Here is a 17,992-nt window from a genome sequence, read left to right as displayed (position 1 = left end):
CTAGCTCAACACAGTCACCAGAAAGTTCACTTTTCAAGTAAGGTAAGTCCTATGACCTCCATATTCAGATGCCTTCAAGAGCCTCCTGTCTCAGAGCAGAGGTCAAAAGTCATTAAAATGGTCCATAAAACCCTTGTGATGTGGATGCTGAGCTCTTGCCCCTTATCCTTAATGCCTTCTTCTTTCCTCCCTGTCCTCCAATTATACTGAGTCCTTGTTCTTCTGTAACAGAACTTCTCCCTCATGGTCACCAAGACTGATTGCCCTCTTCCCTGTTATCTGCATGGCCTACTCACTCACTTTTTCCAGATCTATGTTTAAACTTCTCAGCAAGGTTTTTCCCAACAATCCTATTTAAAAAAGAATTGCCCTACTTCTGGGCATTTCCCGTCCTCCTTTCTCCTTTCCTTCTTTTTTGTTTCTCCTAAATTTATCACCATCTGCCATTCTGGACATTTTACTTACCTTATTTATTGTAGTCTCTCCCCACTGCCCGCTATAATCCATGAAAGCTAGGCATTTTTTTTTAACTTGTTTTGCTCATGCTGTATTCTGGCCCCGAGAATAGTTAGAATATGACAGAGACAATAAATACTTGTAGAATGAAATGAATAAATTATTGCATTGTAACAATACCACACTGTGAGGGGTATTGCCTCTATTGACAGATAAGGAAACCAAGGCTTATCAAACAGAAATAAGTAACTCACTCAAAGTCACATGGCCTGTCTAGAGCTGGGCAGAACTTTACTCTGATAACAAAGCAGCCATTATTTCAACGATTCCTCCATGTGCCTTACGGGTTCTCTTAGTTCCATTTCTTTGTTCTCCAAATAAGAATGTGCTTTTAGCCAAAACCATCATATCATCAGAGTGAAAGAGAGAATGGGGAACCGTATATGGTTGCAGTGAATAGAAGGCAAAACTCCTCTCTGTTTCTCTCCTTCTCAGACCTATGAGCTCTCCCAGCCTCCTCTCAGGGGTTCCTCATTGCACCGGTCCAGGTGTATTTATCTGAATCTAAAGTATACTTTCTGTTTTTCCTCTTGATCTTCAGGTGCAGAGATTTGAGATAATGGTACTTTTCCATGTATGTCAAATTATTATTGTGAGTTCAAGCAAAGTATCTCTCTTACTTATACACCTTTAGTTTTCTCCCTCCATCCTGAACCTCCCCTCCCATTGTTTTACCCTGTAGACATTTACTATGGTATGTTGGGTATATGTCATTAAATATATATGTAGTTTTGCAAAATAAATTGATGTGGTGCTGTTGTTGATGCGTGTGTGTTATCTTTACATGAATGGTATTGTGCTACAAATGTTATCATTATCATTTTAATGTTACCAAATCATTATGTCAAACAATGCTGAAAAAAATGTTTATATACCTGGACCATTACCAACCCCTAGGAACAAGGTGCTTGAAAGTCAAAGGTTACGTGCTGACTTGATTTCACTAAGTATTAAAAAACTGCTTTCCAGATTGAATGCTACTTTGCACAATCAACAGGTTGTTTGGCTAAGTTTATTTCCACATGATCTCACCAAAAAGTAGGTTTTACAATACTTGTGAATATAAAATAGCATCATTAGAATATAAATTTATTTGATAACTAATGAGGTTGGATCTCTTTTCATAAAATTTGTATTTGAACTTCCTTTTCTGTTAACTGCTTTTTAAGTATATTTGACTATTGAAAAGATTGGGATTTCTGTCTTTCTTTAAAATTTGGAGGTTTTTTTGTAATTAAAGAGAGTATTAGTGTGTTTATTTTAGACATTTCAAATACCTTTTTCCAGTCTCTTATCAATTAACTTTGTCTATATTACCCATTATTAGATAAAAACTCATCCTATTTATATATTAAGATATATTACATGGTTGGCCAGGCACGGTGGCTTATGCCTCCCAACGCTTTGGGAGGCCGAGGTGGGTAGGTCAGGAGTTTGAGTCCAGCCTGGCCAACATGGTGAATCCTGTCTCTACTAAAATACAAAAATTAGCTGGGCATGGTGGCACACACCTGTAATCCCAGCTACCCAGGAGGTACCATTAAACTAATAGTTTAATGGTATTACCTCTTGAATTTTTTAAAATAATTTTTATGGAGTATGCATTTGCATTTTGTATATAGTAGAGAACTGTTCAAATTTTTTGTATAGAAAGATCTTGTTTTACGAACACCATATATAGAACAATCCATTCTGTCCTCTTTGCTTTGAAGTATCACTGATACATATTTCTTTGCATAACATATGTTTCTTTGTCTAAATAGATCTATACATAATATACATAAGCTATGCATTCTGTTCTACTGACATTTTTGTTCCTGCACCTATATCATACTCTTTGTTTTATTTTAACCATGTAATATATATTTTTAGATGGAGTTTTGCTCTGTTGCCCAGGCTGGAGTGCAATGACACAATCTTGGCTCACTGCAACCTCCGCCTCCCAGGTTCAGGCAATTCTTCTGCCTCAGCCTCCCAGGTAGCTGGGATTACAGGTGTGCGCCACCATACCCAGCTAATTTTTGTATCTTAGTAGAGACAGGATTTCACCATGTTGGCCAGGCTGGTCTCAAACTCCTGACCTCAAGTGATCTACCCACCTCGGCCTCCCAAAGTGTTGGGAGGCATAAACCACCATGCCTGGCCAACCATGTAATATATCTTAATATGTAGCAAATTAATTCTGCCTAACTCAACCTTAACTCTCTTTTTTCAAAACCAATATAAATACTTGTAGACCATTATTATTTTATATTAATTTTAGATGGAGTTTTATCAATTTTCTAAAAATATCAGCTGGAATTTTTATTGTGATTGCTTTGAATTTGTAGGATAATTTGGGAAGACATCATTATCATAATATATTGCCCTATCTATGTAAATGGTTTATCTTCCATTTATTCAAAATTTCTCCAATTACTCTGTAAATATCTTTTTCTTTATGTAGTTGGTTGCTAAAGTTTTGGTGTGATATTGAAGAGTATTTTATTTTTCTATTGGTTATTATTAGTAATTACTTGTTCTTTTTTGTTGTTGTTAGTAATTATTAGTTCTTAAGGGGTAGCAAGGACTTTGGAAAGGTAAAGATGGGCAAAGAACATTCCAGACAGAGGAACAAACCTAAGTAAAAATCCACAGCCTGCAAAGATTAGAAGAAAAATTGGCAATGGAAGAGTTTAATTTGTTTGGAACGAAAGGTAGTTGAGGACGGATGTTGAAGAATAAGGATAAAACACATGGGGGAAAGACATAAATGGAATATTAGAGAGTTTGGGTTTCAAAGGTAACCTGGATGAAATTGTGAATTCTGGAGTCAGGCTGGGCATATACTCGCTCTGTGACTTGTTAGCTAGAGGATTCTCAGCTCTCTGGGCTTGTTTCCTAACAGTGAATGCAGATTGTGACAGTGCCTACTGCATTAGAGGGAAGTGAAGATTAAATGAGTTAAGACATGCAGCACCTGGTGTATAATAAAGCATTCAATAAATGTTAACTTTTATTGTTATTGTTGCTATTGTTATTAGGAAATGGGAAATCATTCAAAATTTTGATGTGACCCAAGGTCAGAACACAGTTTAGCTATAGCAGAGAGAAAGACTTAAGACTCCTGATACCCAGCATAGAACTCTGCTTCTAACATTTTGTGGAAACAAAAAAATGGATTAAAAAATCTTTTGAAGAAATGGCCACTTAGTACAATATTTTACAGAGCCCACTAATATCAAAGTATGAATGCTATAGTACTCTCGATAAATCAACTGGCATAATATACCCAAATGCTGTCTGCATACATTTTAGAACACAAATGATGCTCGTGTACCCAAGTGCCAAATTTACATAAAACACTATAAAAATAATTTAAAGCTGCCTCGTTCTGACAAGTAAAGATGATATAGGTATACTTTAAAAAAATCAATTCAAGTATTTCATCATGCATTATACTGTGAAGAAAAGGAAACTCTTAATCAAGTATTTACTTTAAACCATAGAAAAGATTTCATTGGCACCTTGGTAGTGAGTGGCCTCTTGGAAATAGAGAATGGAGCAATAAAGAAGGATTCAAAGGCGGTGTTTAGTCACCCTAAGCAACATAAGCAGGTCATGAAAAATAAACGAATTATTAGAGACATTTGCAGAAGGCGTTATATCAAGAAAAACTGGCTAACACTTGCTATGAAACATAGTTTCCAAATTTAAATAATATAAGTTCTTTTAGCTTTTTTTTTTTTTTTTTTTGAGTCACAGTCTTGTTCTGTCGCTCAGAATGGAGGGCAGTGGTGTGATGGCTCACGGCAATCTCCACCTCCCATGTTCAACTTTTTTTCCTGCCTCAGCCTCCCCGAGCAGCTGGAACTACAGGCATGCGTTAACACAACAGGGTAATTTTTGTGCTTTTAGTAGAGACAGGGTTTCACCCCTGACCCCAGGTGATCCTCCCACCTCAGCCTCCCAAAGTACTAGGATTACAGGCGTGAGTCACAGCGCCCGGACTCTTTTAGCTTTTCTAATGAACAGCATAAACATGGACAAAATTAGTTTATCCTTTACTATTATAATACCTCACATTCACTTATACATGAATTATTTTAGGATTGAGGGATTGACAATAAGGGAATTTCTTTTGCTTTTTTTTTTTTTGAGACGGAGTCTCGCTCTGTCCCGAGGCTGGAGTGCGGTGGCGCCATCTTGGCTCACTGCAAGCTCCGCCTCCCGGGTTCACGCCATTCTCCTGCCTCAGCCTCCAGAGTAGCTGGAGCTACAGGCGCCTGCCACCGCGCCTGGCTAATTTTTTGTGTTTTTGGTACAGACGGGGTTTCACCGTGTTCGCCAGGATGGTCTCCATCTCCTGACCTCGTGATCCACCCGCCTTGGCCTCCCAAAGTGCTGGGATTACAGGCGTGAGTCAAGGTGCCGGGTTTCTTTTGCGTTTTAAGTCACTTTGTGCCATTCTATGCCTTTCCTCCCTCCAACTTTGTTATTTCTTATGTGTTAGATCTGCTTCCACCACAGACTTGTAGATTACAGGTCTCTTTGAGGGCAGAAAATATGTGTTACCCATTGAATACCCAGAAGACACTGTACAAGTTAGTCACATGGTAAGTAGCCAATAAAAATGTAGTGGCTGATGCCAAAAAGGGCTGAATTAATTTGCTTTCAATAAGAAATTACTAACATATCTGGGTAAAGAGGTTTTAGTTTCGTATAAGATCTAGAGAGCGTGGGGACTTACTTTTTACTGGAAATCACAGAAAACGTGTGGGGTAATTATCGGGGGTAGTTACTTTAACCTGCAAGTGATTGCTCACTGCAACTGATTTGTAGAACTACCAGGTAACGCTTTGCGTTGTATCACCTAGATACCACAACATCCCATTAGGTTTAACATTTCCCAAGACACCACTGAATAGAAATTCCACCAATTCCTCTTCGAGTTTTGTCTTTAGACCACTCAAATCCCATATACCCCACCCTCCCCCTCCCTCATGGACACACAATATTCATTCTTTTTTTTTTGTTGCTCCCCCTAAAACATTGATAAAAATAAAGAAAGTTATTGAAAGCCTGAATGGCTTTCTTTAAACAGAATAGCACAAATTCATGCACAAAAGCTGCTGCCCTTGAATTCCCTCTGGGCCTGATTCTAGGACCTCTATTCTTTGGGTAATAACTCTAATTTGGTTAATAACTAGGATAGGAATAGAAAAAAAAAGAAAAAAAAGAAAAAAAAAAACAATTCAGATAAAGCAACCACCTCTCTAAAACCTATCTTTTAATGGATTTGAAATCTGAAGGCCAAAGACAACTATTTTTTTTTTCTTTCTTTTGCATATTTTACTTCCTTTGTTAACTCTCAACAGGAAATGTAAACCATGTGTACACAAAAATATATACCAATCTGACTTTTACATAAAACTTCTTTCTTCTGGTTTAATGTTTACTGAAATTTTAACTCAAGGTAACAACAAACGTTTAGAACTTTCCAAGCAGCATATCATGCTGTTTTAAAGATATATGGAATAAATGCTACTGATCACATTTCTAAGATTTTCTACTTGTAGATTCATACTGAAGATGAGGGATTTTAGTTATCAGAGTTTTAGGAATGATTTATTTCAAATCTTAAACTAACAAAAATTTTTTTTTAAAGACATGAATATAGTTCATTGATAAACGCTTTTGTTGCCAAGGGAGAAAATAGACCCTTTGTCTGTCTTGGCTCCACTATTTAGGAGTTGGCATCTAAGTAATTAGTTATCAGGGTTGGAATCACACAGAGAAGCAATTCCCCTTTCTCCTGATTATGGATTGCATTTTGATGGTAAAATTGTTGGTTGTGTTCGTCCTTACTGACAGATTTTGTGTGATTAATGTCTCTGGGGTCTATTTTTCTCTGTCACCTTCATACAATAGATGCCATAAAATCAGCATCACCAAATCAAAATGTGCCTTCTATCCCCTTAGAAATGATCACCCTCCATCTTTTCTTGTTATGGTTGATCTTTAGCTTCATATATTTGAAAATAAAGAATGAAATGAAAGACTGTACCTTCACTACACCTACCTCTGTCAGGTGAATTTAAATTATGGCTATATAGTTCTAAGCTTCACTAGATTTTCACAGGGACAAAAATCATTTGCAAGTAGCTCATTAAATGTATTTGTTTTAACAAAATGTCATTCAGAGAGACACCGTTGTCTGCAATTGCCCTAAACATTTAGTTGTTTAACTGTGATTCTGTGCATTTGTGTTTGTGGATACCCTTAGGCAAACGCACCTGACTTCACAAACATTTGCTCAAATGCTTGAGTAAGATACATTTTTTTATATAGTTAATATAAATATAACCTCCCAGTGCACTTAGCCGGTGAATTTTTTAGACTAGCTTGTTTGCGAGGAAAAAAAAAGAATCTGTTCAAGTTACCTTGAAACAGTGGTTTATAGACATATTGGTATGTTTAAGAAGCAAGTCTTCGCTTGAGACCTTGATTTATTATCACAGCTTTTATGCTCTTTTCTTGCTTCTGTTTTGTTCCCCTATAAACTAACTTCATCTGCATTCATTTTGTTCCCCGCTGCTCCTCCTCCTTATCTTTGCTGTCCACCTGGTCCTTCATTGCCATTCCTGGATCATTCTCTGTCCTAAGCCTATCCAGGGGCTCAATCTCTCAGCATTCCAAAACCAAATGCTGGATAGAGGACTCTTACTGTCTCACCTCACTTCTTTGAATGAGGCTATAAAGATGATAGATTAGTTTACAGGACTGTGTCTTTCAGTGTCCTTCTGTTGTGGCTCGTTCCTGGTCTCATCAGTTAGGCCCAGGAGAAGCATCATCATATGGAATAAAACGTGGCTTTCTAAGCCAATTCTTTAATGTTGTATGGCTGGAGATGACCCCTTAGAAAGGGAGGCTTATATGGATGGTGTCTTAGCCCATTTTGTGCTGTTGTACCAGAATACCTGAAACTGAGTGACTTATAAATAACTGAAATTTATTTCCTCACAGTTCTAGAGGCTTGGAAGTCCAAGACCAAGGTGCTGGCATCTGTTGAGGGCCTGCTTGCTGCATCATCCCATGGCAGAAGGGCATAAGAGGGTGATAGAAGACAAGAGAGTAAACTCACAGCCTCAAGTCCTTTGGCATTAACCCATTTATGAGGGTGGAGTCCTTATGACATAAACATCTCCCATTAGGCCCCACTTCCCAACACTATTGCATTGAGAATTAAGTTTCCAACATATGAACTTTAGGAGCCACACTCAAACCATTGCATATAGGTAACCTAAACTGTGTGTGGCATAATTAATTGGTTATTTGGTCTTTCCCAACTACATTTACCTTCATTTTTGTAAACAAGTTCCATGAAGGCATGGAACTTGTTTTCCTTCCTGTTTGAAGGCACAGCCAACAGATTTGCCGATAGACAGGATCTGGATCATGAGTAAAACACAATTGTTTTGCCTGGAGCAAAATTGAGATTTTATTAACTGAGATTTAAAACCTGTAGGAGGCATAGGTGAGTTGGAGGTGATAGCAAATTTTTAGTTTACAGTATGTTATTTTGAGATATCTGATAGACATCCAAGTGTCAGTGTTTTGCAGGAAGTTGGATATTTAGGTCTGGAGATCAGAAGAGAGTTTCAGGTAGGAGACATAAATTTGATAGTCATCAGCATACAAGTGGTAACTAAAGCCAGGAACCAGATGAGATCATCTAGGGGCAAAGCATAATTAGTAAAGAGGATGAGTTCACTGACTGAAGCCTACTAACATTTAGAAGTAGATGATTGAAAAGGAGTAGAAAAAGGAGATGAGAAAGAGTGGGTAGGAAAATAAGAGAAAAACTAATTAGTTGTGGTATCCTGAGTCAATGTTCAACTCTATAAGATACTGCTGATAGGTAAAGTAAAACTGGACAATGGAAAAAACTATCATTGAATTTGGTAATGTGAAGGTTGTATTGGTCTGCTGAGGCTGCCATAACAAAATTCAGTGACTGGGTGGCTTAAACAACAGAAATTTATTTTCCTACCGTTCTAAAGGCTGAAAGTTCGAGGGGTGGCAGGGTTGATTTCTCCTGAAGTCTCTCTCTGTCATTTGCAGACAATGCCTTCTTACTGTGTTCTCATATGGACTTTTCTCTGTACAAGTGTATCCCAGCTTTTTCTCTTTCTTATAAGGACACCAGTCATATGGGATTAGAATCTCACCCTATGATCTCATTTAACCTTAATTACCTCTTAAGATATCCTATCTCCAAACAGTCACGTTGAGGGTTAGGGCTTCAACATGTGAATTTGAGAGAGATGTAATTCTGTCCATGACAAAGGCCGCTGATGAACTTGAAAACAATAATGTTCTTGTCGTGGAGTTCTGCTGGACAGAACCTGACTTTAGTGACTTCAAGCAAGAAGGGAAAGTGATAAAATTTGGCAGTGTCCCCACCCAAGTCTCACCTTGAATTGTAATAATCCCCACATGTCAAGAGTGGGGCCAGGTGGAGATAATTGAACCATGGGGCCAGTTTTCCCCATAGTGTTCTTGTGATAGTGAGTAAGTCTCGTGAGATGTGATGGTTTTATAAATGGGAGCTCCCCTGCACAAGCTCTCTTGCCTGCTGCCATATAAGATGTGTCTCGCTTCCCCTTCTCTTTCCCCCATGATTGTGAGGCCTCCCCATCCAGCTGGAACTTTCAGTTCATTAAATCTCTTTCCTTAATAGATTACCCAGTCCCAGGCTTGTCTTTATTAGCAGCTTGAGAACAAACTAATACAGAAGGAGAGACATGGAGACAGTGGATGCAGGCCATAACTATAAGGAATTTTGCCACTAAGGGAAGGCAAGAAGTGAGGAAGTCCCTGAGCAGAGAAATAGAGAGAAGAAAGAGTTTTGTAATATATATATTTTTTTATTCGGTGAGAAAGATGCTATTAGATGTTTGGTTATTTCAAGATTGAGCTGCCTCTTGTGTTGAAGAATTTTCTGCTTTTGTGTATGTTGACATTGGAGTGACCAGCAGGGCTGCAGGAGGCTACAGAGAAGTGGAAATGGAGGTTGAGAGGGAGGTAAGCAGAGGATGGATTTTAGAATTCATTTGAGTATTTCAAATTTTAGTTATTTGTAGGATACTTTAACGTATTATTATGGTATACAATTCTGTTTATTTTTACGAACATAATGCATTATTTATCTATATAAACGTGTTCCTTTTTTTTTTTTTATAGTCTCTGAGGGTCCTAAAGGACAAACATTTTTAAAATGTTTGGACAGTTTGTTACCTACAGTCACGTCAACTCAAATGTAAATAATTGTCATTTGTTTAGGTACTTAAATAGCACTCATTTATGATTGGTAATGAATAAGTCAATACGTGGTTAATTGTATATCCACTGGCAATTCTGAACTTTCTTTGGTATGTGTTTCTATACTAAGAAGAGAAAGGAAGTGTCTCTGGCCTTGACTTGGGTACTGACTGTTCTAAGTACTTGCCTATCCATGAGTGCTTCTCTCTAGAATTAAAGTGCGTTTACAGCATGGTATGTTAAGAAAGGGCACTGAGGATGCAGTCAGCAATCCCAGATCTGCATTTTAATAGCCTTGTTGGCTACCTTACTGTATCTGTAGTCCTAGGTTTTGTGTCTGTTCAATAGAGATAATGGTACACAGTTTTATGAAATTTAAGTTACACTTAGGCTCACACTCAGACCAACTTTTCTCCTAAATGAAACCAACCTTGACATATATTGGTCTTAGTATTGCAGATCCATTTGCAAATAGTATAGTTTGGGATTTTCTGTCAAACTGGTCATTCCAGAAATATAAACCAGTGTCCTCAAGGCAGAAATTACCATTGAAAAGAAAAAAGAAAAGCTGAAAGCTCAATGCTTACTTTAGGAACAAGCATCTAATGGGGTCAGCGATTTTAACTGTGGAACGCCAATAAAGAAATGTAGATATAGAAAAGCAAATCCTGAAATTTATGGTATATCTATAAAGACAAAGCAAACCATAGACTTCAGGTCATTCTACTACTACAGGCAGCCAATCTGGATGGTTTTGCCCTTGGTTTTCCTATCTTATAAAACTACAGTAGCAGGTTTAGAAGAAATTGAATGGAATCAATTTTTTTCTTTGCGTTTATAGACAAAAGAGTGCTTGGCAGGGGAAAAGGTACCTGGGAAAATGTTCTATAACAGAGAGAACTCCTGTATTGTGATTTATCCTTCCTTTAGTTTTTGGGTATAGAAAAAGGTAACTATGGAAAAAAGGCAGAACGTAAATTAAAGTTGTTTTAGAAAATGCAAGTATTCAGGTTTTTCTATTATTCCATCATTATTTTTGGCTAGTTGCAATATATCAAGTTTCTTAATAATTGAGGTAGCTCTAATATATACTTTATTCTCAGAGACAGAATAAACGCCTTCCTGCAAATAATAGGCAAAGCTAATTAGCAACTTAGCACTCTTATTTTGGCCAGAAGCCACCTTGACTGAGTTCTCTAATTTGTGAATATAACCTAGCTCTTAGAGTGTTAATTAATCTGTTCTTTCAATAGCCACATTTTCAAAAGGTAAGGTTAGTGTATTGTTAAAGCCCAAGGCTTCTTGTTCCCCCTTTCTCAAAAAGGGTTAGAAATATGGTATTGAATTTCTTTATAGGGTTTTGTGAGAGAAAAACTGTGTCCTTGAAAGCTGAAAATGTTGAATTTTTTTTTTTTTAATTGTGGGAAATGTAGACATTTCTGGCTCATATGTGAATGACAAGGAAGGAAAATGTCACATTTTAATGAGAGTTAGAATCTTATGATATAATTAGATCTGCAAATCATCTAAATTCAATTTATTGAACACAACTGAACACACGTTGTATCGGCCACGTGGAGATGCAGAGGTGAATACAGTTTATACAGTGACGATAGAGACATTTACAACAACAGTTTTCACACTGGGCTACATGTACTTGGCAGATGTATATAGTAGACTTTCAGGGTAGTAGGAGCAGCCAAAGAATTCTACAGACATCACTGTCTAGACAGTAGACTCCATCGTTACATGTTCCCAAAGTCAATCTATCTGAGATGGAACTTTCCTACCTCCCTTTCAGGGTAGCTCTTCTTCCAGTTACAAGAAAAAATCAGGTCTCTGAGGTTCTACTTAGATGTGTAAGAACTTTTCACTAACAGAGCAATGGTGATAAGAAAATGAATCACTAAGGACTGTGTAACTAATCCCTTTGCGAATCTAAATGATTTCCAATTATTTGCTTAGAAAAGAAAGAATGAGAACCTAATACAGTGGAAGAGTGAGGAAACATAAAAAATATTTTTAGATGTCAGATTACAAGTTAATGTCTGTGGTGAAACTCCAAGGTGGGCTATGAATTGAGTCTCCCCAAACTCTTCTATTCCCAACTACTTATTTATGATAACATATTTTCTCAGTGCTACATCTAAAAACAAAGACAATAATGAAAAATGGGGAGGAAAAACCTTGATGCTGAGTCCTGTGCTTTTCTATCAGTAATTAATATTCATTCCAGACATATGAACCTAGAAAAAAATAGATTAAAATAACCCAATTTATCTTATTAAGGATACTTACATAATGACATTTCCCTTTTTATGTTTAATAATTGTAATCTAATCTACAAAATAATTCCATTGTCTAGTCAACTGAACATTATTAATCATTGTAATGACAACTTATTCTATGAGAAAAAATGTAATATTTAAAGATTCATCATTATAGAAACATTTAAAATAAGTCTTAATTTATCTGCATATTTTTGTTGTAGGCTATATGATTGAGCAACAGTAATAATTATTGGTGCAGAAGTGGGAGGGGGAAACTGTTCCAACCAGGTGACAGCATAAACAAAAACTCAAGGTAGAAGGACATCAGGTGCTAAGTTCTAAAAATAATGTCTAACCAGGATTGAAAATATGGGATGCGAAAGGGAAGACGGAGATGTGGGAGTAGAGACCAGAAGTGTTTTCTCAAACAATCTTTTTCTTTCTTTTTTTTTTTTTTCAAACAGAGTCTCACTCTGTTGCCCAGGCTGGAGTGCAGTGATGCGATCTTGGCTTATTGCATCCTCTGCCTCCTGGGTTCAGGTGATTCTCTGGTCTCAGCCTCCGGAGTAGCTAGGATTACAGGCGCCCACCACCACACTGGCTAATTTTTGTATTTTTAGGAGAGATGGGGTTTTACCATGTCGGCCAGATAGGCCTCGAACTCCAGACCTCAGGTGATCTGCCTGCCTTGGCCTCCCAAAGTGCTGGGATTACAGGTGTGAGCCACCACACCCGACTCTCCACCAATTTTATCAATGAAATTTATTCATTTACCACTGGGATCTACCTTTTCAGGAGTTATGAATGATTGGTTTGAAAAAGATGCTTTTTCATTTTTCTTTTAGAGCAGGGATCAGGAAACATTTTGTGTGTGTGTGAAGGGTAAGATAGTAAGACTTTGTGGTGTCTGTTGCAACCACTGCACTCTGCTGTTGTAGCGAGAAAGCAGCCACAGGCTATATGTCAATGAATAAATGTGGCAGTGTGTTGATAAACTTTAGTTATGGGCACCAAATACTGAATTTTATATCATTTTCACATGTCATGAAATATTGTATTTTGTATATGTTTTATTTTTTATTCTAACTATTGAAAAATGTAGAAACCATTCTTAGTTTACAGATTGTTCAAAAACAGGTAGTTGGCAGAATTTGGTCCACGGGTGCAGTTTGTCCGCCCCGACCTAGAATTTTTCAAGGATTTTGTCATTTTCTAACTCACATCCTAAGCTTAGACCCCCATGAAACCTCATGAATCTAGTTTGTTTCTTCCCTCTTAATACCTGATTTGCATAAAAACCAGGACTCCTTGACACATAGGTGTGTTTCGCATTTTGGAAAAGTTGAGGCTTATTTACTTACTGATGATCTGTATAGGAAAGCCTTAACAATTCTGAAGTTGTTCTTCATTTTAGCAGAGAGATCTATATTCTCCTTAACTACTTGAATTTTGAATTTAATAGCTTTTTACCTATTACCAGCATCAAAAATTTCATCTGAGAGTTTAATTTTTTTTTTTTTTTTTTTTTTGAGACAGAGTCTCACTCTGTCACCCAGGCTAGAGTGCAGTGGCACTGTGTCGGCTCACTGCAACCTCCATCTCCTAGGTTCAAGCAATTCTCCTGCCTCAGCCTCCCAAGTAGCTGGGATTACAGGTGCCCACCACCACATCCAGCTAATTTTTATATTTTTAGTAGAGATGGGGTTTCACCATGTTGCCCAGGTTGGTCCTGACCTCAGGTGATCCGCCTGCCTTGGCCTCCCAAAATGCTGGGATTACAGGCGTGAGCCACCACACTCGGCCCTTATTTATTTATTTATTTATTTATTTATTGAGATGGAGTCTTGATCTATTGCCCAGGCTGGAGTGCAGTGGTGCAATCTCGGCTCACTGCAACCTCCGCCTCCCGGGTTCAATCAATGCTCTGCCTCAGCCTCCCTACTAGCTGGGATTACAGGTGCACACCACCACTCCTGGCTAATTATTTTCGTATTTTTAGTAGAGATGAGATTTCACCATCTTGGCCAGGCCGGTCTTTAGCAGAATAATATAGTGGAAAGACCATAGGCTTCATGGTCAGTGACCTGAGTTTGATTCTTGTCTCTGTTTTCTAGTTCTTGGGCAAATTACATCACATCACTGAGCCTCAGTTTCCTTGTGTATAGCAATAGATATGGTAATAATAGGCTTTCTTCATTGTGTTATCTGGAGAGTTTAGTTAGTAGATGTGAAATATACAGCATGGGGAACATGATAAGCGACATTATATTTCAGTTATTAATATTAACAGTATTCTTTTTTTTTTTTTTTTTTTTTTTTTTTTTTTTTTGAGGTAGGGTCTCCTGTCATTAAGACTGGATTGCAGTGACACAATTACAGCTCGCTACAGTTTCGGCCTCCCAGACTCAAGCCATCCTTCCACCTCAGCCTCCCGAGTAGCTGGGGTCACAGGTATGTGCCATCGTGCCTGGCTAATTTTTGTATTTTTTTTTGTAGAGATGGGTGTCACCGTGTTGTCCAGGCTGGATATTAACAGTATTCTTATAAATATTTTTACTTTTTGTTTTTAATCGATAGATCTGGCTAAATCACAACAGATTTAAAAATTTTTCATGCTTTATTATTATTATTATTAAACGTTTATTTTAGTTTCAGCAGTACATGTGCAGGTTTGATAAATTGGTAAATTGCTTGTGGCAGGGTTTTCTTTATTGTTTTTGACTCATAAATTGGAAGGGCAAAAAAATCTAGCTATTTGAAACTATTGGAGATTTCTATCTTCATCACTATTATCTGAGACTGAGTTTTCCTCACAACTGATAACATCAGACAGCCAAGGAATTCCTGAACACTTTCTTGTTGATTTCAAGTCCTGCTTGATTCTCTAGCCTCCGTAACCTCTCATTTCTCACAACTTTGGCATCTTCATCCCCCTTTTATAAGCTAGTTCCTTCCTCAGTTCCAGAATCAATTTGAACCAAAAGTTGACTAAGTCTGAAGCAGTTCCCAAGCCTCTTCCTGGTACATATCCTGGAGTCTACCAAGAATTACTCTATCTCTATCCCCAAAGTTTTTCTCCAAAAGACTCAGTCAGTTCTGTTATACCTACCTCTTGACTCTGCTCCTTATTTCTCATTCTAGTGACTTCCCCAGGCACCCCATTCCTTTCTTGGAACTGAGGTCTTGAGTTATTCTTGGAAGTTTCCATTCCAGAGTCTTTGTATCTTGTTCGTTCATGAATTGTGCTGTGTAGCTAGAATTCTGTCATTTGCTAACACAATTTATGTCTCCTCTACAAGCTGTTGAACCTCCACTTCTTGGTACTGACTTTCCAAAATTTTTTTCTGGCTATGCTTCAATCCCGGGTACCATCAGATCATTCCAATTTCTATTGTGGACTTGCTTCTTTGCTAGGACTTAGACTTGATGCTGTATCATACTGATGAAGTTTTCTAATCTGTAAAACAAAGGAAATAATAGTACTTACCTCCTGCGATCCATATGAGATTGAATTAATATACATGTATACTTAGTTAAGCACCTGCACAGTGTGACATATAGTGTACAATAAATAATTGCAGTTGTTGCCATTGCTGTTATTAAAGCTCTTTAGAGCAGTGCTCCCAAATTTGTCACTTGAGTCATGTCACTATTTTTCATCATTAGCATACTACCTGCACTACCAATTTTTTTTTTTTTTTTTTTTTTTTTTGAGATTGAGGCTTGCCCTGTTGCCCAAGCTGGAGTGCAATGGCATGATCTTGGCTCACTGCAACCTCTGCCTCCCAGGTTCAAACGATTCTCGTGCCTCAGCCTCCCAAGTAGCGGGGACTACAGGTGCCCGCCACCATGCCCAGCTCATTTTTTCTTTTGTACTTTTAGTAGAAATGGGGTTTCACTATGTTGGCCAGGCTGGTGTCGAACTCCTGACCTCGTGATCCGCCCACCTTGGCCCCTCCCAAAATGCTGGGATTAGAGGCATGAGCCACCGTGTCTGGCCTACACTACCATTTTTTTAATGCATGTTTTTTCATAAACTGCTTCTTTAACTTAAATAAATGTTGCCTTCTCCTTAAGCAATCACTAGATCCAGGCTGCTTTGATGTGCTATATTATTTTATGAATCAAAAATGTCATTGATTATAAGAAACTATTATTTTTCTAATCCTAGGGAAAAAGTACTGTCAACTAAACAATGAAGTTCCATTAATTTTAAGAGACATTTTGATTTAGAGACGTTAAAATGTCAAAAAAAAAGCTTTGAAATGATTAAATTATTAAATTTTTCTTAGAACCACTTCCTAGCAATGTTATAGGGAGAGGACACTATGCATACTCTCTCTAAGAGTTCTAAATCACTCCTGCAATTTAGTAATCACTTGCATACTGATGACTCCCAGCTCTGTATGTTTGGGCAACGTCGGTCTTGAACTTCAGAGCATCTATTGATCAAGCTGCTTGACATCTCTGCCTGGATACACCAAAGACACACCAGAAATTTATTCCTTACCTTTCGCCTCATTTCTGGTCCTGAGTCTCTATTCCTTATCTTGATGAGTAGCAGCACAAGCCAATAAATGCCCAAGTCTAGAAACTGGGACTCCTCTTTGACTGCCTTCATGGCTTATCCCTCCATCTAATTAGTCCCAGGTAGTATTAGTTCTATTTCCCTGATTTGTTTTTAAATCATGCCCTCCACACACCGACGGCAGCTTCAGTTTCACTCCTCCTCCTTCTTTTTGTTTTTAAATATAACTTTTATTATTGGTTTAGGGGGTACATGTGCAGATTTGTTACATAAGTAAACTTGTACCATAGGGATTTGTTGTACAGATTGTTTTGTCACCCAGGCACTAAGTTTAGTACCCATTAGATATTTTTCCTGATACTTCCCCTCCTCCCACTCTCCACCCTCCAGCAGGCCACCATATCTGTTGCTGTCCTCTATATGTGTATGTGTTCTCATCATTTAACTCCCACTTTAAGTGCTTTATAAGTGAGGCATTTGATTTTCTGCTCCTGCCCTGGTTTGCTAAAGATAATGGCTTCCAGCTCCATCTATGTTCGCACAAAGAATATGATCTCATTCTTTTTTATGACTGCATAGTATTCCATGGTGTATGTGTACCACAGTTTCTTCATCCAATCTACCATTGATGGACATTTATGTTGATTCTATGTCTTTCCTATTGTGAATAGTGCTGCAATGAACATATGCATGCATGTGTCTTTATGATAGAATGATTTATATTCCTTTAGGGTATATGCACAGTAATGGGATTGCTGGGTCAAGTGTTCGTTCTGTTTTTAGGTCTTTGAGGAATTGTCACACTGTTTTCCACAACGTTTGAAATAACCTACACTCCCACCAACAATGTGTCAGCGTTCCTTTGTCTCCACAACCTTGCCAGCACCTGTTACTTTTGACTTTTTAGTAATAGCCATTTTGGCTGCTGTGAGATCGCAACTCACTGTGGTTTTGATTTACATTTCTCTAGTGATCAGTGATATTGAGCTTTTTTTTCATTTGCTTGTGGGCCACATGTATATTTTCTTTTGAAAAGTGCCTGTTCGTGTCCTTTGCCCACTTTTGAATGGGGTGCTTTGTTGGAACCACCTCCTGACAGAATCTCTGGTCTTCCATGTGGCTGCCTTCTCCTATCATCCATTGCACACTGCTGCCAAATAGACTTACCTCCCTGAGTTGCAAATATGCTCCATTAGTTCTTCCTCTTACAAAATTTTAGGAGTTCTCCGTTACCTTCAACATAAAGTCTAATATTCTAGTCAGTTTCCCAAGGCTCTGTAGGATCTTACTCAAGTCTACTCTAACCCAGCCTCCTTCTCACTCCACTGCCCCTGCCACACTCACACCCACTACACTTCTTTCTTCAGGTGATCCA

The 17,992-nt window shown here is 37.9% G+C and overlaps 1 protein-coding gene across 1 annotated transcript in view; it reads left to right on the top strand.

The window, feature by feature from the left end:
• LOC114679611 (uncharacterized) overlaps positions 1-17,992 on the top strand; it is a 333,316-nt gene that overhangs the window by 24,780 nt on the left and 290,544 nt on the right. The window contains exon 3 of the mRNA XM_077938782.1: positions 14,426-14,540. Within this exon, the coding sequence (XP_077794908.1) occupies positions 14,426-14,441 (16 nt within the window). The 3' untranslated portion in view covers positions 14,442-14,540. The remainder of the gene's footprint in view (positions 1-14,425; positions 14,541-17,992) is intronic.

This window comes from Macaca mulatta, chromosome 7, assembly GCF_049350105.2.
Source record: "Macaca mulatta isolate MMU2019108-1 chromosome 7, T2T-MMU8v2.0, whole genome shotgun sequence".
NCBI lineage: Eukaryota > Metazoa > Chordata > Mammalia > Primates > Cercopithecidae > Macaca > Macaca mulatta.
The sequence above is the reverse complement of the archived record's forward strand: the minus strand, read 5'-3'. Positions and strand labels throughout refer to the sequence as shown.